Below are 27325 nucleotides of genomic sequence, written 5' to 3'. Positions count from 1 at the left end.
ATTCAGAGAAAAGGCTTTAGAACAGCAACATGACAGCACTCAGTTTAAGGGCTCAATCAGACTACCGTATGTTTGTGTCCGCATCCATTCCACAATTTTACGGAACGGATGTGGACCCATTCATTATAACGTGGCCACAAAAGATGCGGACAGCACATGGCCGTACTTCTGTTCCGCGGCTCCGCAAAAAAGACAGAAGATGTCCTATTCTTGTCCATGGACACGAATAGGCATTTCTATCATAGGACTGGCCATTCCGTTCAGCAAAATGCTGAACGCACGCAGTCTGTATCCATGTTTTGTGGCATGAAAAAACTTAAATGGTCTCCTGAATGAGCCCTGAAACTAAGATACTCTGCAGCTAGGCTGAAACTTAACCCGATAAGACAAAACGTGCTGAATTTTTTTTAATAAAGACCAAAAGAAATTAAAAAAATTGTGCAAAATGCAATTCTAAAAAAAATTACCCTGAAGGTTTTCAAAATCTACCCCATATGTCTATGGAGGCCATTTCCACTAGAGATGAGTGAATTTCATATTTAGAAATTTGTTCACGCTTTATTTGGTGGTAAAAGAAGAATTACGTTATGGATTCTGTTACCACGGACCATAACGCAATTCTATGACGGAACGCATTATGGAATGCCTTTAGAGGCATTCCGTTATTCATTTCGACATAATAGAAGTCTATGGGCTGCAAAACGGATCCGTCGCGTTTCCGTTATGCAGGCGAGTCCTCTCCGGATGGATCAGTTTTGTGGCCCATAGACTTCTATTATGACTAAATGAATAACGGAATGCCTCTAAAGGCATTCCATAATGCGTTTCATCATAGAATTGCCTCTAAAGGCATTCCGTTATGAATTCCGTCAGAGAACTGCATTATGGTCCGTGGTAACAGAATCCATAATGCAATTCTGCTTTTACCACCAAACGAAGCGTGAACGAATTTCATAACATGAATTTCGCTCATCTCTAATTTCCATCATTCACATAGTGCAAAATGCACCATGTAATAATGCAAATAACAACTGACAAGTTGATGAAATGTTCCCTTTAAGGAGGCCATGAAAACAATTATTAGTTGTATGGCCATATTTATTCACATTAGCTTTACTGGTCAGTTTTATGTATGTTATCAATTCTATTTCCTTTGGCATGGCTGTGCTATACGTGTCAGCTTTATTAGCTTCTGGGGATTATATCGATTTATGTGCTCTCCTGTATTAGTTTATTGTGATTGCATTACTGAATAATTGGATTGTTATTATTAGCATTTTGGACACGTATGCCGTTGTCAGCTGTGGTGACAGCATCATTGATATAATATGCAGTGAGCTTTTCCATAAATGATTTAATCGAAGCCATTTGTAAATGGCAAAAACTACAGATCAAAAAGTCTTCTTTATGCGCAGCAGGGCGCCTATTCTGGTCCATGGTTTTTTGGAACGATCCACTTAACAATAATCATTCTGCGCCAAAGTTTACATAATGTCTGATGCCCAGGAAAATATTTACTTATCTCTAGGCCATCTATCAATTTTAACATTCCCGATTTTTTTTTTTCTAGAATGCTACATTTTTTGTTAATTAACTACTCTAAGGAGTCGCCCTGTCAGAATAAAGTCGTTTGGGCTCTATTTCCGCAAATCGTCAATTTAAAAAACATATTTTATTCATATCTATGGGTCAGCAAAAACAGCATCCGTACATCCGTTCTACAGTCCCACACAAAAGATAGAGCATGTCCTATTCTTGTCCGTTTTGTGAACAAGAATATGCATTGTTACAATGGGTACAAATGGATGTATCCGTATTTTTTGCGGATCCGCGTTTTGTGGACCGCGAAATACATATGTAGTGTGAATGCACCCCTAAGTCCTCCTGCACACGAACGCGTGCTGCCCATTGCCGTATTGCGGATCCACATTTGCAGATCCGCAATACACGGGCGTCGATCCGTGGGCATTCCGCATCACGGATGCGGACCCATTCACTTTGATGGGTCGGCAAATGTGGAATGGTGCGGAACGGAAGGAAACCCTACGGAAGCACTACAGAGTGCTTCAGTGGGGTTTCGTCCCGTATTTCCGTTCCACAAAAAGATAGAACATGCCCTATCTTTTTGCGGAACGGGCGGATCGTGGACCCATTAAAGTGAATGGGTCTGCGATCCGCTGCAGCGGCCCCACGGTCGGTGTTCGTGCATTGCGGGCCGCAGCACGGCCACGGGTCGCACACGTTTGTGTTCAGGAGGTCTAAAGGTGTGAAAATCAAGCCACTGCAACTCTACAATTATGTGTGGCCTAAAAGTAGAGGGCCAGGTCATCGATATCAGATCGGTGGGGGTCTGACTCCCAGCACCCCTGACGATCTGCTGTGTGAAATGGGTCAATGGTGCTGCAGCCTCTTCTTCGGCCTTTCACGTCATGCCCATCGTTCACATGACCTTTCTACAGCTCAGTTCCCTTTCAAGTTGTGGTACCTGGCAGTCGCTACACGAGTAGTGGGCTATGTGTCCGCAGCGCTGCATCCCCTTCAAATAGCTGCTCTGTGGGGGTGCCGGCAGTAAATTTGAATACTGATGACGCATACTAAGGATGGGTAGTCAACATTTACCACCCAAAACCCCATTTAAGATAACATGGCTGTTGTCAAAAGCAGCACCACACTGGTCTCTGGGCTGTGTCTGTTACCGCAGTGCAGCTCCATTGAAGTAAATATGAAAAAGCTGCAATACCATACTGCCTGTGGACAGATGTGGCGCTGTTTGTGAAAGAAAGCAGCTTAGTTTTTCTAATCCCAGACAACACCTTTAACTCCTTCACAACCTTTAAAGATCACTTTAAAGATGGCGCCCACTCGTGAGTGCAGCGGGTGCCATATTTTTGCTGTTTCAAACAACAGAGGCCCGGGGCTAATGTCTGCGATCAGCCATAAGGCCGATTGCAGACATTGCACCCCTCAGATGCCATGGTCAAGCAGGCTCTGATACCTATCACTAGTATATTCCAATACAGTCCTGCAGGTGGCAGCACTATACTGGAATACAGTGAATTGTGCGTTCTGTGATGGATGAATACCCATCGAAGAACAATTGGCAATCTAATGATTGCTGGTTATAGTCACCTGGGATGACAAAAAAAATAAAAAAAAATAAATAAAAACTTCATAGGCATCGCTGCGTACGAAAACGCCCGTACTATTAAAATATAACAATTTGCTATTTTTTGCCACTTTACCTCCCAAAACTGCATAAAAAGTGATCAAAAAGTCAGACACACTTCAAAAGGTTATCACTGAAAAGTACAGATTGCCCCACAAAAAATGAGCCCGCCATAGACATAAATATAAAAATAAGTTCTAGGGGTTAGAATATGGCAATAAAAAATGAAAAAAGTTAAAAAAAAAAAGTCTGTATTAAAACAAAAGAGAAACCATACAAGAGTGGTATGGTTGTAATTTTAATGGCCTCCATTAAGAATTTTAGTAACAGGTCAATTTTACCGCATAGGGAACGCTGCAAAAACGAAAACCCCCAAAAACTGTGGATGTGAAAATAGAAATGGATTTTTTCCCCCAATTCAACCAATTTTTTTCCAATTTTATTCGTGTTCCCTGCTACATAATATGCAGTATTAAATGGTGCCATTAGAAACTTGTCCCGTATAAAACAAGCCCTCATACGGCTATGTGAATGGAAAATAAAAAAAGTTATGGCTCTGGAAAGGCGGGGAGTGAAAAATGAAAACGCAAAAACTGAAAATCGCAGGATCCTCTTGGGGTTAAGACAGTAAGGGCAAATCCGTGTCTACTACATGTCAAGGTTACATTATTTTTGAATGATTCCCTAGTGCAAAAGAAAAGAAACATCCATCTTTTGAGCCCACCTTTTCCAATTCCACCACATACAATGTACTGCAGTGTTTCTCAAGGACATGACGGCAGCCGCTGCACAATATTCCCCCATGACTTGCAGCTCATATAATAGCTCATTGAAAGGAACTTGGCTAGGTTTGATATCATCGATCTGTGTGTCTGACGCCCCTTTGGCTGCCCCGTGTTATATTTTTAGACCTTTGAGGATACAGCTGTGGTAAAAGCTGCACGATAGCCCGCCACGTGTCTAACATTGCCATTACGTCATACATCAAATTATCACATGCGTCATAAAGCAATGATTGTGTAAGTAGAATCTAAAGATACAGTGAACATAGTGAAAGTATACAGGGTCATGGTCTCACCCTGTTTCCATAGATGGTGGAGTAAGGGACTCAGGACTGTCGTCCTCCTGGCTCGGACACCATAACAGTCGGAACTATGTCAGACCCTGGCTTTAAACCTGTATCAGACAGATCCTCACTGGTTTCCATAAAGTCATTATCAATAGAGGATTCAGTAAGAGTGATTTTCACTGGAGATCTTTTAGTATTTCCGGTTCCTGTGTCACTATACAGTCCCATACTGTTGCCAGGTTCCTCCATATAAGGTGCAAATGACAGATCTTCTCCTACTTTGTCACTGTGCAGGCCTTTTTGCATAGTTTTTGTGTCACCCTCGTGTATACTGTCTTCATCAGAAGAATCATATACCCTGGGGCTTGGCTTTCTCTCATCGGCCTCGGGAGAATGCTTTGGGTTGCTATCTGGGGACCTGCTGATGTCAATATACCTGTAAGCTTCTAATTTATCATCCTCCATGGGATCAGACAATGTTTTGATCACGTCTTTGCTCTCAGCTGGTGTCATTTCGATGCCTGAGTCTGAACTAAACAAACCTCGAGACTGAAACGCAGGCATGTCTTGAGGAGACTGGGAACCATAGCTGAACTCTTCATCGTCTAAGCTTGTGCCGCCATCTCCTTTTTTAAGAATCCCGGTGAAGTAGTTGGAGTCTGGAGACACGTAACGCTCGTCTGATGTCAGAGATGTGTAAAAGGATCCTTCATCATCCATGGGTGATTTCTTACTGGTTCTATAATCTGAAAGCACAATGTAAATAGTAAAAAAACACAGTAAAAATATACCGGTACTTAACATACTTTAAAGGGCATCCGTCAGCAGATTTGTACCTATGACACTGGCTGACCTGTTACATGTGCACTTGGCAGCTGAAGGCATCTGTGTTGGTCCTATGTTCATATGTGAAAAAAATAATGTTTTAAAATATGTAATATGAGCCTCTAGGAGCAACGGGGGCCTTACCATTACACCTAGAGGCTCTGCTCTCTCTGCAACTGCCGCCCGCTCTCTGCAGTTTGATTGACAGGACCAGGCACTAAGATGTTTTCACTGGTCCCAGGGGCGGACTAGGACCTTACAGTGGCCCTGGAAAAAATAAAGCAGGGCCAGAAAAACTATATTGTGGCACATTATACCACCCCAACAGACCCAAATACCACAGTACATCACAAAATACTGACAGTAGCACAAAATGCATCCCTAAAAACTTCCACTGGCCGCCCCCCTGGGCATTGGCCCACTGGGAAATTTCCCTGTAAGGTATATGGCCAATCCACCCCTGCCTGGCCCAATCAATCAAAGTCCAGAGAGTGCAGCAGTTGCAGAAAAAGCAGAGCATCCTAGGTGTAACGGTAACGCCCCCGTTGCTCCTAGAGGCTCATTTGCATATATTAAAACTTAATTTTTCTAAGCAATGCGGGCACATATGACCATGGGACCAAAACAGATGCCTTCAGCTGCCAGGTCAGCCAGTTTCATAGGTCCAAGTTTCCACTTTATGTTGGCACGTGTTATTTTTGGAGAGGTTATTAAACACCTGCACCTTTAAAAAATACAATAAAATCAAGGGTGCCATTGCAGATTTTATTGCAGAAACTTCTACAGTTGAAAATCAGTCCCATTCATTTGAATGAGGTTTGCAGAAATCCATGTGTCTTGCTGCCTAAACAACCCCGTACGGATAAATGGAACTGATTTTCAGCTGCAGATATTTCTGTAAAATATCTTCTGTGTGTGAAGGCACCCTAGAGGGGAGGGAAGGGCTTCCAGATTTTTAGGATGGCTCTTCAGAAAAATTCAAAATGAAGGCCCAGTGGGCATTCCCTTTCAGGTGCAAACACTCCCCCTCTTGCTGTATGAGCACTCTCGTCACAGTAATCGTGGCTCATTCCACACACTCCCCACCTCCTCCTGAAGATAGGTCATCAATAGTAAAAGCCTGGACAACCCCTTTAAAGGTGCTTTCCAGGCTCTTGATATTGATGACCTATCCTCTGGAAGCACGGTGCCTTTCAAAGTGCAGTGGTCATACCTGGTTACTGCAGTTCAGCTGCTATTCAAATGAATGGTAACCCAGCAAAGCCATTAAAATTTAAATGGAGCTGTGTTTCCGGCTGGAGGCTGCAGTAATCAGCTGATTGGTGGGGAGGGTAAGGGGACGTTGTACCCCCGATTAAATACTGATGGCCTATCCTGAGGATAGGTGATCTGTATCAGAGGCATGGAAAATCCCTTTAAAATTTAGTTTGCAGCATTTGCCTTGAGATAGGATGTGACACCTTAAGATCACACAATATCACATCCCATCACAGCCTATTCACTGCTTCGAGCTTCTAAGATAAACAGTGATAGAATGTGATCCAAATGTGGAAGCCATAGGGTGACGATATAGTGGTGTTAGTGGTGAGAAAGCTGAGAGAAAAAATGGTGTGGCCTAACTCAAAGGTAAAACAGCATTTTGTACACCTTTGTAGGGATTTACAAGATTTGCATTAAAACCTCAAGAATACTCATAAAATGTTGTGAGACAAGGATCTTTAAAGACTGAGCCCTTTGTGAGTGCATAGATATTGTATTGTGGTTTGTAAACGATTAAGAGACATGAAAATACGTTCCTTTAACCAGCTCAGCCCCTCTAGCTTAAACCCCCTTAATGACCAGACCACTTTTTACAATTCTGCACTACACTACGGTTTATTGCTCGGTCATACAGCTTACCACCCAAATTAATTTTACCTCCTTTTCTTCTCACTAATAGAGCTTTCATTTGGTGGTATTTGATTGCTGCTGACATTTTTACTTTTTTTGATATTAATCAAAATTGACCGAAATTTTAGCAAAAAAAACGACATTTTTCACTTTCTGTTGTAAAAGTTTTCAATTAAAACTACATTTCTCTATAAATTGTTCTCAAAATTTATTGTTCTACATGTCTTTGATAAAAAAAAATGCAATAAGTGTATATTTATTGGTTTGGGTAAAAGTTATAGCGTTTACAAACTATGGTGCAAAAATTTGATTTTACGCGCTTTGACTTTCTGAGCACCTGTCATGTTTCCTGAGGTTCTACAATGCCCAGACAGTAGAAACACCCCACAAATGACCCCATTTTGGAAAGAAGACACCCTAGGATATTCGCTGATGGGCATAGTGAGTTCATGGAAGTTTGTATTTTTTGTCACAAGTTAGCGGAAAATGATTTTTATTTTTTTATTTTTCTTACAAAGTCTCATATTCTACTAACTTGTGACAAAAAATAAAATTTTACATGAACTCACCATACCCCTCACAGAATACCTTTGGGTGTCTTCATTCAAAAATGGGGTCACTTGTGGGGTATTTATACTGCCCTGGCATTTTAGGGGACCTAAAGCGTGAGAAGTAGTTTGGAATCCAAATGCGTAAAGAAATCGTAAAGATACTCATTAGAATTTGGGCCCCTTTGAGCACCTAGGCTGCAAAAAAGTGTCACACATGTGGTATCGCCGTACTCAGGAGAAGTAGGGCCATGTGTTTTGGGGTGTATTTTTACATATACCCATGCTGGGTGAGAGAAATATCTCTGTAAATTGACAACTTTGTATAAAAAATGTAAAAAGTTGTAATTTAGAGATATTTCTCACACACAGTATGGGTATATGTAAGAATACACCCCAAAACACATTGCCCTACTTCTCCTGAGTACGGCGATACCACATGTGTGACACTTTATTGCAGCCTAGGTGCGCAAAGGGGCCCAAATTCCAATGAGTACCTTTTAGGAGGGCATTTTTAGGCATTTGGATTCTAGACTTCTCACGCTTTAGGGCCCCTAAAATGCCAGGGCAGTATAAATACCCCACATGTGACCCCATTTTGGAAAGAAGACACCCCAAGGTATTCCGTGAGGGGCATGGCGAGTTCCTAGAATATATTTTTTTGGGCACAAGTTAGCGGAAAATTATTTTGTAAGAGAAAAAATAAATAAAAAATTTCCGCTAACTTGTGCCAAAAAATATATATTCTAGGAACTCGCCATGCCCCTCACGGAATACCTTGGAGTGTCTTCTTTCCAAAATGGGGTCACTTATGAGGCTATTTATACTGCCCTGGCATTTTAGGGGCCCTAAATCGTGAGAAGAAGTCTGGAATATAAATGTCTAAAAAATTTTTACGCATTTGGATTCCGTGAGGGGTATGGTGAGTTCATGTGAGATTTTATTTTTTGTCACAAGTTAGTGGAATATGAGACTTTGTCTTGTTTTTGGCTTGTAGGAGGAGCTTATTGGCAAAATTCACAACAGGTGTTTGATCCTTGAATCGCTCAATAAATTTCCTGGTTCAATTAGAATTGGTATTTAAACAGTCCGCCTCATCATGCTGTTCACATTTGGACATCATGAGACCAAGGCGACACCTAACAATTGATCAAAATTGTGAGGCTTAAAGCAGGATCTTCTCAGACGGAAGTGGCCACTGAGGGTATGTATCAGGATTGTGTTATTTCAAATCCTAATAAGTACTTCTTAAAATAGGACACAAATCTTTCCAGTAAAATTTAATTGCAGCAATATTTTCTAAAAATCACCACTGCAATTAAAGCGGATGTAATTTTCAATAAACCCCAATGCGGAAAAATATACATTAACATATATTACTATGTTTATAGCAACATATTCTGTAGATGAAAGGTAACAGACTTCCAGCTGCGATGGGTCTAAGAACATAAAACGTAGCTTGTGGATATTCTGGCCTTGGAGACTGCAGTAATAGAGTTGGACACATTGGTTTATTGCAAGATGTGATCTGCAAACAGTAAGATGGTGCTCTTGAAATCAAAGAGGACATTATTTGACATGTTGGTAAATAGGAGAAGAAGGTGACCACAGATGGAACTGATGGTGAGGAGTCACGGGACTGGACGGAGAATACAAGTTAAACCTAAAATCTGTGATATTGAATTCTCCATTAGCAGAGCCCGGCTGCTGGATGTGATGGACGCGTGAGTCTGCAGCTCTGTCTCAGTGCAACTCAGGGCCGCCAAATAAGCAACTTAAAAGCGCCATAACATAGTCAAAAACACCAAGAAACGAGCCGGGGATCCTCTGGGCACCCCCACGCCGATCCCCAGCCAGATGGACTTACAGAAACGTTGGAAGAAACAAAGTGCTCTGGTGTTAGGAGACCCATCTAAGATGGCGGCGCAGCTGTAAGCACGGGAGAACAGGCAGCCGACTCGGATAGAGAAAGTGTAGCGGGGAGTGACTATGGTGAGTCGGCCTCTGCCCCTATCACTAAGGCTTTCCTGAGGAAAACTATATTGCAGGTTATGAGACCGGTGATGGAAGAGCTGGCAGATATCAAAACTGATTTAAAGCATATTGGCCACAGGGTAGAGGGACTGGAAGCTGCACAATCCAGCATAGTGACGTTCTCGGAAGCGGTAGCCACCCGCTCCTCTCAACACGCTGAATATTAATAAGGCTCTGTTACTGTTATTAGAATCAAAGGGTTACCGGAGCACTTTGCGCCAGAATCCCTTGAGAAGGTGGCGAAGGAGATCTTTAATAGTCTACTGGGTCCAGAACAAGCTGCAGAAATAGTGGTGGAACTTAATCATAGAGCATTGCGCCCCAAGCCAAAACAGGGGGAGCCACAACAAGACATAATCTGCGGTTTGCTGTCTTACTGTGGACACATCTCAGTTACTCACAGCAGCTAGAGAAAAACACCCCATTGTGTATGGTGAGACTACACTTCACGTCTACCAAGATCTTGCTCCAGCTACCCTAGCAAAGAGGAGAAATTTGAGACCACTGCTGGAGGTTCTGAGGTCCAAGAATATACCATATTCATGGCTTTTTCCCTTTGGGCTAGCTATCTGGCATAATGGCCAGAGATTAACTGTTCATTCTCCGCCCGACCTGGAGAAATTATGGGCTGTGCTGGACATACCGCTGATGAAACTACAGTCCTGGATGCTTTTGCTTCTTGATCAAGATCTTCCTCCGCTCCCGAAAGTGGGAAAACGGCTTCCAGAAAACAAGAATAAAAGGGAGAAAAGGAGATATCTCAAGGCTGCAGCTCCGATTACCTGACTCTCGTAATTACTTGGGATTTATCACTGCGTTCTGAAAGAAGGACTCTCAGAATCTTTTGCTAATGTGCAGGTCTGGGGTCAACGACCCTTCTAGTTATATGCTTTTCTTTCCGGTTTCACAAGCAAGTTATTTGTGCTTGTTTTCATTTGCATTATTGTGTTACAGTATTCACAGTTATCAAATTTTGTGTTTTTTGGGCAGTTTTAGACATGACTGCCTTGGCTCGGTCGCAGATAAGGGAGGTTCAAACCCTATGCCCCCCACCTCGCCCCTTCCCCCCCCCCATCCAGTTGCTGGCAGGCCATAATGCTGCCTTTCGGGCTCTCCCTCTTGGAAGTCCCACTCATTCTACACCTGTAATAATAATGCCTGACTCCCATACTCCCCCTTCCACCCCCCCAACTTTCTTTTTTATCCCCACTCATCTACTTCTGACCGGTGGTAACTTTTCAGGCGGCGCTGGGGTGCACGACATGTTTGGGTGTACTCCCCCCACACTTGTGTCTCTGCTCAGAGCGGGTAGTGGGTGTAGACTCAACTTAGTTACTGTGTCTTAGCAGGCAGGACACATACAGTGTTATTTTTGCATCTACAAAGTACAAGGTTACAGTATATAGTAGTTAACGTTTATCTGTTGTTCACTCTGTGTTAATTGTGTCTGTCTCTTGCAGTTCATCTTGACTAGCGTCTCCCCAACCTTTGTCAAGTTTTCCTATCCTTTCCCCGTCTCTCCCTTTTAAGTCACTCTCGCGCAGTACTTATCATGACTGATATCTTACGAGATCTCACTATTCCTTAAGGCCACCAACAAGGGTTATTAAATTCGCCCAATAAAAGACATCACACCATCTTTTTTACTACGAAAGCTCAAAACTAGCACTTCAAAAAAGATAGATTACCAAAACTGCCCACATACTTCTTTAGCCAATGGTTCCATAGTTGCCAGGAGACTTCACGCACGAAAGGAATATCAATCGCTTTCCACAAATCTATTCCTTTCCAGGTTTACAGATGCTGAGGGTAGAGTACTCTTTCTTAAGGGATCTGTAGCATCCGAGAAATACACCTTTGCTAATATTTATGTCCCTAATACAAAACAGATTCCATGGTTGCTACAGGTCCTAGAAGACCTAAAAATGTTCGCTGAGGGTTAAATTATTTTGGGAGGGGACTTAAATTTAGTATTAAATCCCCTGTTGGACTCATCATCACAACGATCTAGCATTACACAGAGATCAATTGGCAAGCTTCATGCAAAATTGCAGGAAGTAGGCTTAATTGATCTGTGAAGGCAACTCCATCCTCAAAGGATTATACCTTTTAAGTAAGCAATGCATAACTCTTTTCAGAGACTAGACCACATACTAGCCACCAAACCAGTGTTGCTGCAGACAAGATCAGCTTCCTTAGGCCATATCTCTGACCACGCCCCGTGTTCCATCACACTTTCCATGAAGCAGTTACCTAAATTTACCTAAAAAAGAATGGTCATGGAGATTAAATGAATCCCTTATTAGCAATGAAAAAGCCTATCAGGAAATCAATAAACATCTTAGAGAGTATTTCGATATAAACTCAGTAGAAGAGATGAAGGCATCGATTGTCACGCATCTAGTAGGGGAGAACACCAAAAGACAACAAGAAGGAAGGAAAAAGACACTAGGCCTCACCGCTAGGGAAGGAAAAGGGTCACCACCTATAAAACCCTGCTCCTGGCCCTAACTCCTATCCGTATGGCACCTCTCGATGGTAGAGATGCCCATACACAGGAACCTAGAAAACCCTGGTGGCCCTCGGATGTCCTAAAGGTAATGACAGGGCAGAGACAACCAGCTCCTTCCCTGGTGAAGGAACCAGCGTCTCGCTGAGGCCTAGTAAACAACAAAAGGGGGGGGGGGGGAATACATAACACAACAAGCGGAACACTTAACTTTTAAGGATGATGGATGATCAGGACTTCAACAAGAACCACACTCCAGCTCTTCCAAAACCAAATGAAGCTATGCAGAGCAAGGAGTGATGGGTAAAGTCAGACTAAATAGAGGGAGGTGAAGGTCACATGATCCACACCTGAACAGGAGGTGTGTACATACAAGCAACACACAGACAAAGTGAAACCAAAAGAGGCTGTCAGATCACTAATGTGCAGATAATCTTTCAGACCTTCTGAAACCTGTCACCGGTGTGACACCGATAGTTTGGAAAGTGCATAAAGTCTACATCAGAGGTATGCTTATCGCTCTGGGCTCTAAACTAAAAAAAGATAAACAAAAAGAAGTTGATAGCATTCTACAACAGATCACTGCAGGAAGAACTAGTGGCTCTAAGGGCAAAGCTTAAAAACCTACCTCTCAATACGTTCAGCTAAGCAGTTTTTGTACTTTAAAACACCTTATCTATGCACATGGGGATAAGGGAAGCAGGTTGATGTCCTCCCTCCTTAAAGGGGTATTCCCAACTTGCTATTTCATCCTCACCTGCAGCCAGCTCTGCCGTTCACTTCCTGGTTTCCTGCTGGTAAGGCTGTGCGGGCTTAGGCAGTTTGAGTGAAGGCCTGCCACACCTCCTTATGACATCACTCTGAGAACTCAGTCCTTGCGTGCTCATTCATGTGGAATGTATAAGTCATTAGCAGCCTGCAGACTGCTTTTCCATGTGCCCCACAAATGTACAATGTCCTCCTATTCCCTAAATGTGGACCCTTTGTTCTATCCACTCCATATTTGTCTTCCCCCTATGTTCCTATATTCCATAATGGAGTTCCTCAATTCCTGTTGATTGCCTTTATTATCATACATTGTTATATCGTTGGTGGATTTGGTGGTGCATATAGTATTTTTAAAGTAATACTCTCCCCTTTTGAACTTGCCTCTGAACCTTCTCCGGCACGTCCTCAAGCTCCTCTGTAGTTTCGGCAGTCTTCGGGCGGCCGCGCATGCTCAGATATATATTATTTTGTGCCGATGATAAAATTGAGCCGTGCACGCGCGGCTCTGTTTTAGCCGCGGCACTACGGAATAAGCATCAGCACATGCGCAGGCCGTCGTGCTCGATTGCGATGACATGGAGAGGCCGGGCACTGGATGGAGCTAGTTTTTCTGCGCAAGCGTGGCCCATGGATGCGGCAGCCAAGAAGTGGCCATATCCATGGGATACCAAACATATACAATTAGGTAGGAGGCAACACATTTTAGGGGGAACGCTTGGAAATTTTTTAATAAGATAGATTTACAAAAATGCTCAATGGGACATATTTATTAACTTAAACTATGATCACTGACATGAGAATACTCCTTTAAGGGGGTCAGATCCAAAGCATTCATTCACAAAGACGACTCTGGTAAAATGCTGACGACCACAGGAGAGATTGCGAAAGCTTTTCACCACTTTTATTCTCAACTATACAATTTAAATGACCCGGATAGTACAGATGCAGGTTCGAAAGCTATTGAGGCAACACAAAAGTTTCTGCACTCCTTGAAACTTCCCTCTCTCCCCCCCCCGCAGTGGCGGAGGAATTGGTCTCCCCTTTTCCGAAGTAGAAGTCAAAGAGGTCATACGGAGCTTCTCCCCTAAAACGAGTCCAGGCCCTGATAGCTTTCCCTCACACTACTTTAAAACCTTTTTATGAAGTGCTAGTACCTCACTTGACAAGAGTCTGTAATGATCTTCTCTCCGGTGGCATTCTCCCAAGACAGGCCCAAGAAGCCTTTATCACACTAATACCCAAACAATGGAAAGATCTCACAAATTGTGGAAGTTATAGGCCAATTTCCTTACTAAACCAAGATCTGAAAATCTGGGTCAAAATGCTCGCCAATAGGATTAAATCCATTATCTCCTCTTTAGTAGGTCCCGAACAAGTGGGTTTTGTCCAAGGGAGAGAGGGGAAGACTAACACAGCTAGACTTTTCCACGCCATCCACTTTGCCCGTACCTCTAAATCACCACTGGTCCTTCTCGGCATTGATGTCTAGAAGGCTTTTGATAGAGTCAAATGGGCATTTATGGAAGCTGCATTTTCCTCAGCGATTGATACACACTATCTTTACGCTTTAAGCCCCTCATGCACGCCTCAACATAAATGGCACATTCTCGCCTGTATTTGAAATCACATACGGAACTAGACAGCGGTGCCCACTTTCCCCCCTCGCTAGTCGTCCTTGTAATGGAAACCTTGCTTCAGAGTGTCAGAGAGTGGGATGGCATTGAAGGGGTTCCTCTGGAGGGAAGGCAATTGAAATTCTTAGGTTTTGCTGATGATCTATTGTTTTTAACAACAAATCCATCTAATAGTATTCCAGAGATTGCACAATTATTGAGGGAATATGGAATTATTTCTAACTATAAAGTCAACTCTACCAAGTTGGAGTTACTCAATATAACGGCCCCGCAAGCAGTGGTGCAGGGTTTGAAATCGAGCACAAACGTTGCTTGGCCCCCTCATTAATCACCTATTTAGGAGTACGTCTTTCCAGAGACCTCTCAGACCTTTATCATATGAACTATTCGACATTACTAGTGGAGATCACAAACTTACTGAAATCCTATGAGAAACTGTGGATCTCTTGGCTTGGTAGAAAAAACCTGCTGAAAACATATATAATGCCAAAAGTGTTGTATATATTACAGATGGTGCCTATCCACCTTCCTCCCGCCTTCTTTACATCAATCAGAAGACTCTTCTCTAAGTTCCTTTGGAAACATAAGAGATCACAACTATCTCACTCCTTGATGGTCAAGAGGAGAGAGGTGGGAGGCTTAGGTCTACCTGATGTACACTCATATTACAAAGCAGTTCAGTTAAATAGATGGTTGCAGATATTGTTCCCAATAGGGGAGGAAGACCCTTTTGCAATATCTTTCTCGTGGAAAAAATATACTGATCTGGGAAATTTGTGGCTCCCTCGCTCTAGGCCTAGACCGGATGGCAAGAGTAATCCATGTTAATGGGTCCGATGTAAGTGTGGAGGAATTTGGCACACTACCTTGCCCCTCGGCCATCCCCTCTAATACCAATATCCCTCCTGCCTGTCCTGATTGCCTCTCCGGAGGCAGCCAGGGGGGACATATGACTTTTTTTGACACAATAGAAAATGAGGGATGCACTCAAAGACTAGGCCGTTCCCGAAATTGACACTTTCGGAACATTTCTTCCAACAGATATCCCCGGGGTAACAAGGTCCTTCTATTATGCCCACTTTAAATGTATATGTTCAAAATTCCTGGCAGACGGCGGCTCCAGAGAGGGCCCTTACAGCTTTTGAACAATTGATGTTGTCAGATCTTCCCAAATCCAGGAAAATGTCTTATTTATACCAACATTTTATTTTGCAGAATGCCCTATCTAAACCGGTTTTTCTGAGTTCTTGGGAAAAGGAGCTGAAAATCAATCTCTCTGACTCAGAGACAAGATTTGTTTTGCAGCACTCACAAGGCTTCTCGCGATGTGTGCGTCTTCAGGAAAGCCATTATAAATTATTGTGTAGGTGGTATAAAACACCTGAATTTCCCTTTCAACGCAATGTCTCTGAGTCGGGCAGATGTTGGAGGTGTCAGGGGTCAAGTTGATCTTACTTGCACATCTGGTGGGACTGTGAAGCCGTAAATTTTGGAAACGAATTGAGTCAGCTATCCAGGTCATCTCCAAAACATGCTTCCGCATATTGCTAGAAATGATCTTTTTAGCTAAACCAAGCATGACCTACCGCCCATCCAAGACAAACCTAATCACACATTTGCTAGCTGCAGCGAAAGCAGTAATCCCACTGCATTGGCTAAATTCGAGCCCTCCAACATTTGATGATTGGTGTATTAAAGTAGACCAGATGTGCAACTTCGAAGAACTTATTAGCAAGACAGAGAGATTCCATAGCAGGGTTCCTAAAAATATGGAGCCCGTGGAGAGTGTGGAGAGGTATGCTTTGAGGATTAAACTCAGGTTTCTGGAACCTGTTGTTTACTAAATTTCCCTAATACTTGCTAACTCCACACCTCTTTAGACGAGGGAGTTTATTGGCTTGGATTGTTGGGTACATGAGTACCTCTCATAATAGTAATGAGTTATTAACCCCCCCCCCCCCCCCCTCCTTGCTATCCTCATGTTTCTGTTTCCCTTGTGAGTCTATGTCTGTCTGTTTCCTTACTTTATACTAGCGTGTTTAGTATGGGTGGCCAAGATTTGGTGAAAAACACGCAATTTATAAGTATGTGGTATGTATGAATCAGTCGATCCCAGGTAGACCTTGGTCAAGTAGCAACTTTTAGAAGTTGTCAATCCAATATTGTATAGGCGGTGTGTACTCAATCCTCATGTAACTCGTGATTTATTCTCATTTATGTACAACACTTATATTTTCTGTTACAGTCAGAAACCCTATATATATTACATGTTTCTGAAACCAATAAAGAAAATTTAAAAGATATTGAATTCTCTATTAAAGGGTTAATTGACAAAGAAACTCTAAAATTTGCTTGTCCAACACTACAAATCAGAAGCGTGGGCCCTCGTCCTCGTGACTGGTGGTGGCCCCAGTGGTCGGATCCCCGACACCTGTCTCCTATCCTGTGCATAGGGGATAAGTGGTCTTAATGGGACAACCCCTTTAATAATCTCTTTCCTATCTCCATTATTGAGCAAAATCAGTTTTATAAAAAATTCAGCCCTGGCAGAAAAGCAGAATATGCCCATGCACCACTCCACGCGCCATGATACAGATCAGTGGGGGGGCAGAGAGATTTTGTGGTTTCAATTTAACAGCCATGCAGCTCTCTAAATGGTTGCACACAGCAATGGGTACTATGCCAGACTACTGTAAACAACAAGGGGTATCGATGATTTTCTGCTCTTAGGTCCCTCTTGGGGTTCCTGTCCTTAGGGTGCCTCAAACTATGGGTATCCAGGGAACTGATGACTTTTCCATGCCCTTAACGCAGGAGAATGGCTGTGACCTCCACAATTTCATAAATAAAGGTGTCAACAAGGACAGATAGCTTTTTCTTCTGTTTTCCCAGATGTATCCACTGTAAGGTGAAAGAATGGACTAGAATTGATGGAGTTGTGCTAAATTCATGACTGCGACTCAAAGTAGGGATGATCGTCACACATAAGATGGGAGGGGAATACCAGTTATTTGCACCATGTGGTAGACATGCCATATTTTTTTCCAATTGTGCAATGGCACAGGAGCCCACTGCCACCCAAAAAGCAGCCAACTGCTTACTACTGTCTATCAGTTTGCATGCAAGGGGCATAGCTTAAAATGTCTGGTAGATTTTTAGCAGTGGCTTTTCAAGATCACTCTCTCAGACCAGGCCTGACAGCCGTTCCGTCCATTTCCTATACGAATATACTGTATGTCATGTCACTCTATATAGTATCATGGTATATATTGTCATTTTTAAAATCCTTTAGTCCTCCTCCTGGGTGGGCCCCTTCTGAGTTTGGGCCCCACAGCAGCTGCTTCCCCTATGGCTGCATCCACAATTATGCCCCTGATTGGTAAAGAGACATAAGGGGTGATCTGTCATGAGAAATTCGAGAGCCAGTGGCCCCAAGGCCCCTCTGCTGTCGGTGTCTGCCTCTGTGTGCACCAGTTTTTATAAGGCTAATTAAATAAGTAATGCTATAGTTTTGGCATATATGTATGTGCCATCCTTTCAAGCTGGAAATTAATGAGCATAGCAAAAATTACACTTCTGCTGACAGTGCATACTCAAGCGTTGTGTCGATCCCCCCCAAAAAAAGAGAATTTTTAAGAGAGACATCACCTAAAATATTTAATAAATGCCCCAAGGCTGTGACAAAAGAAAGACATGTCTCATTTATTGACAGATAAGTTCTAAAATGCATTGAAAATATGTAAAGTGCACCGTCATACAGGAAGCCAAAGTTCTCTCTGTCCCCTACCTCCCGCAGTGATATCCCCTTGCCCCAGGAGTCAGTGCTCGTCTGTTCAGTGCAGACATGAGTAGGAGGCTTCGTATAATGTATGTCTGATTAATTTGTCAGGCTCAGGACCAGATTTAGTAACTAAGCAGAGGCAAATCATTTTCTGCTGCCTGGTATTATTAGCATTTATATTTAATTAACACACACTGGAGTTTAATATAAACACACTTCTACAGCTTATGTCAAGCCAGTGCTAAAAAAAAAACACCCAAAAACTATATCTAGAAAAACCATCATACACAAGAGAACACCCTTTTCTTAAAGGGGTTTTCTGGGTGTTTGCTATTGATGACCTATCATAGGGTCATCAATGTCAGATCGTCAGGGGTCCGACAATCGGCACCCCTGCTGATCAGCTGTTTAAGGTAGCTATGGCCTTCAGTGAAAACCATGGCCTCCTCTCAGTTTACCAAGCACAGTGCCATCCACTGGATAGCAGCTGTGCTTGGTATCGCAGCGCCACTCCGATCACTTGAATGGGACTGAGCTGCGCCTAGGACATGTGACCGACGAGCGTGACGTCACTGGCTTAAGAAGAGAATGAATCAAATAAAACCGCAGCACTCCCAGGTCCTCAATCCATGCTGGTTTATTCACCCAAAAATTGCATGCTGCGATTTGCTCTCTGGTATGAGAACGCAACCAAACGGAACGGAATGTATTTTGGAGCACTCCGTTCTGTTCAGTTACGTTTTGTCCTCATTGACAATGAATGGGTATTGGGGACAAAACGGAAGTGTTTTTTTTCCGGTACTGAGACCCCAGTTCTCAATACCAGAAAATATTATATGGAGAGCAATACAATAATAAAAGTACCAATATACCGATAAGGCACTGCTTCTGTCCTGGCTGCAGTGATGATCCAAAGTCAAAAACTCATGAACGGTGTGTCCAATCACTTGAAACTCATCAACTCCTTATGTTTCTTCATTCTACAAAGCTTAATTGTCACAAAGGGCCAGACCAAGCTCTGTTAGTGCTGAAGGTGACAATTCAGAATGTACCCCCTGCTCACACTCTTGGGGAAAGAGTCTTTAGAATTACTTAACTTTCAGAAATTTGCCCCCTTTCCCAACTCAATAGTGCCCTAGATGGCTACCTATCATTTCCTGGTCCCAATGTTGTAACTTGAAGGGCACAAAAGATTACAAAAGAAAATTGTATGTTCAGCCACAAATATCTAAAGGCCATTAGTTGGTCTCCTATGGCCTCCTAGAGTCCTGGCGCCTTTTCCTTCAAACTGGCCAATGATTGTAATAGACTAGCCAAGACTTGGTAAGGTTTCGAAGCTTCAGACAATTAAACTGGGTGGCACATATCTAAATAGGAACTTGCTAGGGTTAATATGGCATTGGCTCATGAAGCTTTGTCTAAAATTTGCCAGAGAGCTGGAAGCAAGTGGCTTATACAGAATATCCAAGGGCTGCCCTTGTTGGAGATATTGACTTTCTTGCTACGTTCTGGATAAGCCAACAGATTGATGGGTTTTTACTTCTTCACTGATGAGTCAGAAAGCTCAGAAAATGTCTGTGGCGAAAGCCATTTCGCCACAGTGTTTTGGAGGAGGCTGTTTGCCCGCCTCCTGCCCCAGGATTATGGGCCCTCTCATCAGCCAGGCCTCCTTTGTTCACAAAGGACTTGGACTAACTTGAACCCCTGGTCTAATTCGTGCCATTTTGGGATGTTAAATGTCTGTGTATTGAAAAGGGTGGGACATTGTATACGTTGAGTAGTGAGGTCTGTTCCATTGTCTCTCTGTGTGTATTGGCGATGTCCTTTTGTCCTGAGTGATAATTGAATTACTTCTCGGTTGTCTCCAGGACAGAGGATATTGTGTATTCGCCTGCCTGTGATGATTGCATCAACCCAGTGTGAGGTAATTGTATCACGGGCAGAGGGGAGGATTTTGTGTGGGAGTGTCTGAGTGTATTGTACGTGGTTATTGGCTGTTTTTTCATAACCCTGAGGGTGGTAACCTTGTTGGAAGATGTGTAAAACAAAATGCTTGTGTGTTAAAATAAAGAGGCTGCTTTATACCTTCATAAAGTTTTGGCTCATGTTTGGGGAATGTGATAACTACACTCTTGGGGATTGCTATATCACAATACTCCCCTGAGTATAAGCTCTTGTAAGAGCTTGTTCATGGTTCCTGCTCTGTGGATGTAGGAGAGGTTCACCCACTGAAAGCTGAAGCCCGGTCTTGGGTCCAGCGTGGGTGGAGGACGGTGAGACCCCAACCAAGCTGCGGCGGTTCGTGGGGTCTGCAGTGCGTACAGTGTCAAGTGGAGTGCTTGGAGTCCTCGGAAAGCACTAGGAGCATCTATCGACGGAGGTACCCGGTCGGGGTGCCAGGAGATCTGTTACAATGTCTATGCAAATCTGATGTAATGGCCAGACCCCTGGAGAATGTATTGTGGACACAGGACCAGCTCACAAACTTGTTTTGTGCTCATAGATTGACACTAGCCAGACTCACCAAAATCTCATTGTTAGGACCACGGTTGTACTAGATCTACCATATACAATCCAGCTAGAGCTACAATCCAGCTAGAGCTGATCAAGCAAATAATTTCACACCCTGGCCTGCAAATAATAGGAGATATGCCTGGATTTACAATAAATTCTGCTTGCAAGACAATCCAGTGATATTTCCACAATAAAAACAAAATTTATTGCCAAGTATGCCATTGCTTTTTATTGCAGTTGTACTTGAAGGATATATTTCGGATTTTAAATGTATAGCTTCACTTTTGTTTCCTGAAGTAATGAAATTCATCCTGAAATTTAAGAGATGGCATAAATATTTCAGCATCACTTCCAGCATCACAACTGATGCAGCGGATGTATGAGAACTATCCCATAGAAAACTATGGGTTCAGTTCTGGCTCAGTTTCCCTGCAGTGTTTTCTTCTTCATGTTGGAGGGAAACTGAGCCCGATAATCGGACATATGTATAGGGGGGCCTCAATCTGCTTAGCGGTGGTGTGAGATGCACCAACATTATTAAATTGTATCCTAAATAAATTTGGCATCTCAGGAGGTCCATCTGGCAGAATCTGAAATCTACTCCATACAGCAACTGGTGTAGATTTCTGGTTTCATTTGCACCAGTATTCCTACGCAGGCCCTGCCCCTTTTTTTTTTTTACAAAAGCACGGTTAAAATGGCATAAACTCACAAATTTTTGCACAAAATAAGGCTTGTGATTATTTTTTTTGCTCTACTATTCTGGTGCAGGGCTCTTGATAAATCTCCCCCAAGCTACTTAAACATCCATAACTGCAGTTACTCAATAAAACTGTATTATATACATACATTTTTTTTTTTTTTTTAACATTACTAGGGCAGGATTCATCAATATAGTCCATAACAGTCGACAATGACAGACAGACACGTGTGTGGAGGAAACATCAGAACCAAGAGCTCACCCAGAAGACGTTTACCATTGCAAATACATGTGCGAGGATTTTCTTCCTCTAGTAAGAAGGCTCCCATAGCTATTTGTTACAATCCTCTATCCTTACCAGATGGTGTGAATATAATGAGGCAACCTGAGGCGGTAAGATTTACTGTTGGCAAAATAATGGAAATTCATTAACACAATGCTAATTACCAGGATGCAAAACATCTTAGCAATGGACTGACTTATAGAAAGTAGATAGGTTCAAAGTGTGTCTGTAGTTTAAAGGGGTTATCCTATGGCTAATATAAAAAAAAAAATTCACTTTAGAAATCATATAGGAAATGATAACCTCTTTCTAACAAAGCTAGAACCAGCCCTGTACCTCACATGGATCCAGAGATCTCCCCATTCATTGCTCTGCTGGATTTTGTATAAAGTTTACAGCTCAAGGGGAGTGTATTTTCTGATGCAGCTCAGGGGGCGTGTCTATGCTCTCCCCATCACAGCTCAGGGGGCGTGTCCATGCTCTCCCCATCACAGCTCAGGGGGCATGTCCATGCTCTCCCCATCACAGCTCAGAGGGCGTGTCCATGCTCTCCCCATCACAGCTCAGGGGGCGTGTCCATGCTCTCCCTATAACAGATCAGGAGGCAGTTGAAGGATGAAACTGAGCATGTGCGGCCTTCTCAGTGGGCAGGTCAAGGAAATAAGAAAAAAACAAACTGCATGGCGTTATACAGATACATTTTATTGAATTACTCAGTGGCTATGCTAAATTGTTAATTACATGCAATTACAAAAGTATTCCGATCCAGGTGCTGGTTTGAAAACTGTAAAATATTTTTAGTGAAACAACCCCTTTAAGAAAATTTTTGATGTGCTATAGTCAGATATCAAAGGTTTTGATTGGTGGGATTTAGAGTGCTGAGACCCCCACCGATTGCTAAAACGAGGAGAGAGAAGAACTCACACATAGCGCTGGGAGACTGATTCTGCAGTGGAAACTGCGGAAAAATGCACAACAAAATCCCTGCGGATTGCATGACAATAAGATATCTTAAAAATTATACGGAATTGATAGAGAACGTATATTGGAAAATTGTATAACATAACAATGAATATCCCTTTAAGGCAGTGCTTCTCAATTATTTTCTGTCATGCCCCCCCCCCCCTAGGAAGAAGAAAACATTTCGCCGCCAGCCCCCAGTAATAAGAGCCCCTCTGTGCAAGTAATAACAGCCCCCCCCCTTTGCCAGTAATGTTTTGGGGGATCTGTGGATGACAGACACTGTTATGGGGGGATCTGTGGATGACAGACACTGTTATGGGGGATCTGTGCATGACAGACACTGTTATGGGGGGATCTGTGGATGAAGGACACTGTTATGGGGGGATCTGTGGATGACTGACACTGTTATGGGGGATCTGTGGATGACGGACACTGTTATGGGGGGATCTGTGGATGACGGACACTGTTATGGGGGGATCTGTGGATGACGGACACTGTTATGGGGGGATCTGTGGATGACGGACACTGTTATGGGGGGATCTGTGGATGACGGACACTGTTATGGGGGGATCTGTGGATGACTGACACTGTTATGGGGGGATCTGTGGATGACGGACACTGTTATGGGGGGATCTGTGGATGACGGACACTGTTATGGGGGGATCTGTGGATGACGGACACTGTTATGGGGGGATCTGTGGATGACGGACACTTATGGGGGGATCTGTGGATGACGGACACTTATGGGGGGGATCTGTGGATGACGGACACTTATGGGGGGATCTGTGGATGACGGACACTTATGGGGGGATCTGTGGATGACGGACACTTATGGGGGGGATCTGTGGATGACGGACACTTATGGGGGGGATCTGTGGATGACGGACACTTATGGGGGGGATCTGTGGCTGGCACTGTTATATATGTGCCATCCACAGACCCCCCCCCCACCCCATAACAGTGCCATCCACAGTGCCCCCCCAGCCCATAACAGTGCCATCCACAGACCCCCACCCCTTAACTGTGCCATCCAGATTCCGTGTGCCCGCCGCCGCCGTTTAAAGTTATTAAACATGCCCCCCTCACTCCTAATAGTACCGTATATCCGAATTTCTTCTGTATAATGCCGGCAAGCGGGCCGGGCGGCCGGCGCGTCCCTCAGTGACGTCACTTGTCTGCGCCGCCTGCTTTATTCATAAAGCAGGCGGCGCAGGCACGTGACATCACTGAGGGACGCGCATTATACAGAAGAAATTCGGATATACGGTACTATTACTAGTATACCAGAGGGAGCGGTGGGGCGGGGCTATAGTACAGTGACCGCATCGCCCTACCGCTATTGCCGGCCCCCAGCTCCTCCTCCCAGTCCCTCCCCCGGCCCCCGCTCCGTATTGCGCCGGCCTCTGATCAGAGGAAGGGAGATGAGCGCTTCCACAATGGAAGAGCTCATCTCCCTGCCGCATATTACACTGCCGCACACCCCAAAGGCCGGCCCTGAACGAGCCCCCCTTTACGGAGCCTGGCGCCCCCCCTGGGGGGCGCGCCCCACTATTTGAGAAGCACTGCTTTAAGGGCAGGTAATTTTTTATATGTCAAATAGCGTATACAATCCATTCTGGGTAGTAAGAATAATTACTAAGCCTACTTGATATCTTTGATTCAGATCTCCAAAAGAGTAATAAAAAAAATATTGTTGTCTTGTGTGGTGCGGTCAATTACTCCGTAAATCCAAGCTAAATAGTGACAAGGGTTCCTTTACTATAAGTAAAATGCATTTTGAGGGATAATGATCCCTTTCATCAGAACTGTAGTTCTCTGGAGATTAAAATTTTGGCACAAATTACCCACTAAAAGCAATGAGATCACTGCGTTGATGACATGTGCCATGCTGTATATGATTGTTGTGCTAAGAATTGATACGGGAAGCTGATCAATTATATAACATTAAACTATAACTTACCATTAGTCCCATTCGTTTCAGAAAACTACATGTATCTATCTTTTTCTAAAACCAGTGCCCGGTGGAATATGTTGCCCACCCCATATTGTGTACAAATCACCGATCACGAGAATGGGGCACCTATTTTCCACTCCATTCAAAATCTCCACAATCTCATAAAGATGATTGGAGAAGTGGTACGAAGGCTAGAGCAATGCTCCATACAAATAAGGGATTGTCATGCCCTGCTCAGGTTATGTGCGGAGGTCTGCCAGGTTAGCAGCACGTATGTAGCCTTTTGTTTTGGAGTGAGCTGTATCCGCCTCCCTTCAGGTGCACTGGGTGGGGTCGTTGGTATCAGTTTAAATTACACCCACTCCCAGTGTCCTGTGCGGGTTATAGCTTCTATCTTGCTGAGAGGAAGGATTTGCTGTTCCTGCTCACTTACAAGATAATTTGGTTTTGTGTTTCTTGTTATTGTCTGTCTGGGCTGTTAGAGAGATGCCTGCCCCCTCCAGGTCCTGAGGGAGCAGGCTGCCTCTTTCCCCCTTTCACCATCTTAGGGTATCTTCAGCCCAGGCACGGGGACGCGTTCATTCCCACCTTCAGGGTCTGAATGTGGGCATAGAAGCCGAGGGAGAGCTGGCAGGGATGTCAGGAGGTGACCTTTATCCCCAGCTTCTTGCCTAGACACTGGTTTGGTTGTTTTCTGTGTATCTTGTATCCTGTCCAGCATGACAGGGATGTGGTTCCCCTGTTCTCGTGATTGTGGAGGTCCCAGCAGTCATATCCCCACTAATCTAACAGTTAGTCCCTATTCAATGGATAGGGGATAACCCTTTCCCAACGTATCATAATAGCCCTTCAATTGTAAGTGGCATATGGGATAGTACCTGTATAACACCACATAAAACTGTGCTGATACAACCATACAGTGCAAAAATAACATAATATACCATACCTATTTACTAGCGCCATGCAATGCCAATTAAATATCACCCTACAGTGACCAAATAACAGTCCCATGTATAAAGTCATCTAAAAATAATGCCATACAATTAAAGGGCATTTGTCAGCAGATTTGTACCTATGACACTGGCTGACCTGTTACATGTGCACTTGGCAGCTGAAGGCATCTGTGTTGGTCCCATGTTCATATGGGAGAGGCATGTTCTGTGACCCGTGCACAAGGAAAGAATACTCTGACAATCACCTATTGTGAATGGTGGATCTTGTGTTATCTATACACAGAGCTGATATCTGTCTGTTATGATATGCAGATAACTGCAATAAAGTGATCTTTACAGACAAGTGGTGGGGCCTATTATTAGGCTGAATGGCCAGTGTGAAAACTGCAGGATTTCATGTTTTTGTTTAAATATAGATATTGACATGGAAAAGTTAAAGATATCATCATCAACAATTCTTTAGAAATATGTTTCACATAAAAATTTAAACAATAGGTCATTTTCCGATGACACATTCCCTTTAACCCCTTAAGGACCAGGCTCATTTTCACCTTAAGGACCAGGCCATTTTTTGCAAATCTGACCAGTGTCACTTTAAGTGCCGATAACTTTAAAACACTTTGACTTATCCAGGCCATTCTGAGATTGTTCTTTCGTCACATATTGTACTTCATGACACTGGTAAAATAAAGTCAAAAAAAATATTTTTTTTGCATAATAAAATACCTAATTTACCAAAAATTTTGAAAAATTTGCAAATTTCAAAGTTTGAGTTTCTCTACTTCTGTAATACATAGTTATACCCCCCAAAATTGTGATGACTTAACATTCCCCATAGGTCTTCTTCATGTTTGAATTATTTTGGGAATGATATTTTATTTTTTGGGGATGTTACAAGGCTTAGAAGTTTAGAAGCAAATCTTGAAATTTTTCAGAAATTTACAAAAACCCAATTTTTAGGGACCACTACAGCTCTGAAGTCACTTTGCGAGACTTACATAATAGAAACCGCCCAAAAATGACCCCATTCTATAAACTACACCCCTCAAGGTATTCAAAACTGATTTTACAAACTTCGTTAACCCTTTAGGTGTTGTACAAGAGTTATTGGCAAATAGGGATGAAATTTGAGAATTTCATTTTTTTGACTAATTTTCCATTTTAACCCATTTTTTCCACTAACAAAGCAAGGGTTAACAGCCAAACAAGACTGTATCTTTGATGCTGTTCACAGAAACACCCCATATGTGGCCGTAAACTACTGTACGGCCACACAGCGGGGCGTAAAGTGAAAGGTGCGCCGTATGGTTTTTGGAAGCCAGATTTTGCTGGACAGTTTTTTTGACACCATGTCCCATTTGAAGCCCCCTGATGCACCCCTAGAGTAGAAACTCCAAAAAAGTGACCCCATTTTAAAAAGTACGGAATAGGGTGGCAGTATTTTTGGTACTAGTTTAGGGTACATATGATTTTTGGTTGCTCTATATTACACTTTTTGTGCGGCAAGGTAACAAGAAATAGCTTTTTTAGCACATGTTTTTTTTTGTTATTTACAACATTCATCTGACAGGTTAGATCATGTGGTAATTTTATAGAGCAGGTTGTCACGGACGTGGCGATACCTAATATGTATACAAAGTTTTATACAATAACTTCATTTTTAAAACCCAAAAATTGTTTAGTGTCTCCATAGTCTAAGAGCCATAGTTTTTTCAGTTTTTGGGCGATTATCTT

The 27325-nt window shown here is 43.1% G+C and overlaps 1 protein-coding gene across 1 annotated transcript in view; it reads right to left on the bottom strand.

Moving 5' to 3' along the window:
- Positions 1-27325, bottom strand: part of RTN1 (reticulon 1) — a 168288-nt gene that overhangs the window by 91757 nt on the left and 49206 nt on the right. The window contains 2 exon segments of the mRNA XM_044271246.1: positions 4252-4291; positions 4293-4981. Coding sequence (XP_044127181.1) covers positions 4252-4291; positions 4293-4981 — 729 coding nt within the window.

Source organism: Bufo gargarizans, chromosome 11, assembly GCF_014858855.1.
Source record: "Bufo gargarizans isolate SCDJY-AF-19 chromosome 11, ASM1485885v1, whole genome shotgun sequence".
In the NCBI taxonomy this organism is placed as follows: Eukaryota; Metazoa; Chordata; class Amphibia; order Anura; family Bufonidae; genus Bufo; species Bufo gargarizans.
Note: the sequence above shows the minus strand (reverse complement) of the source record. Positions and strands in the feature narration are given on the sequence as shown.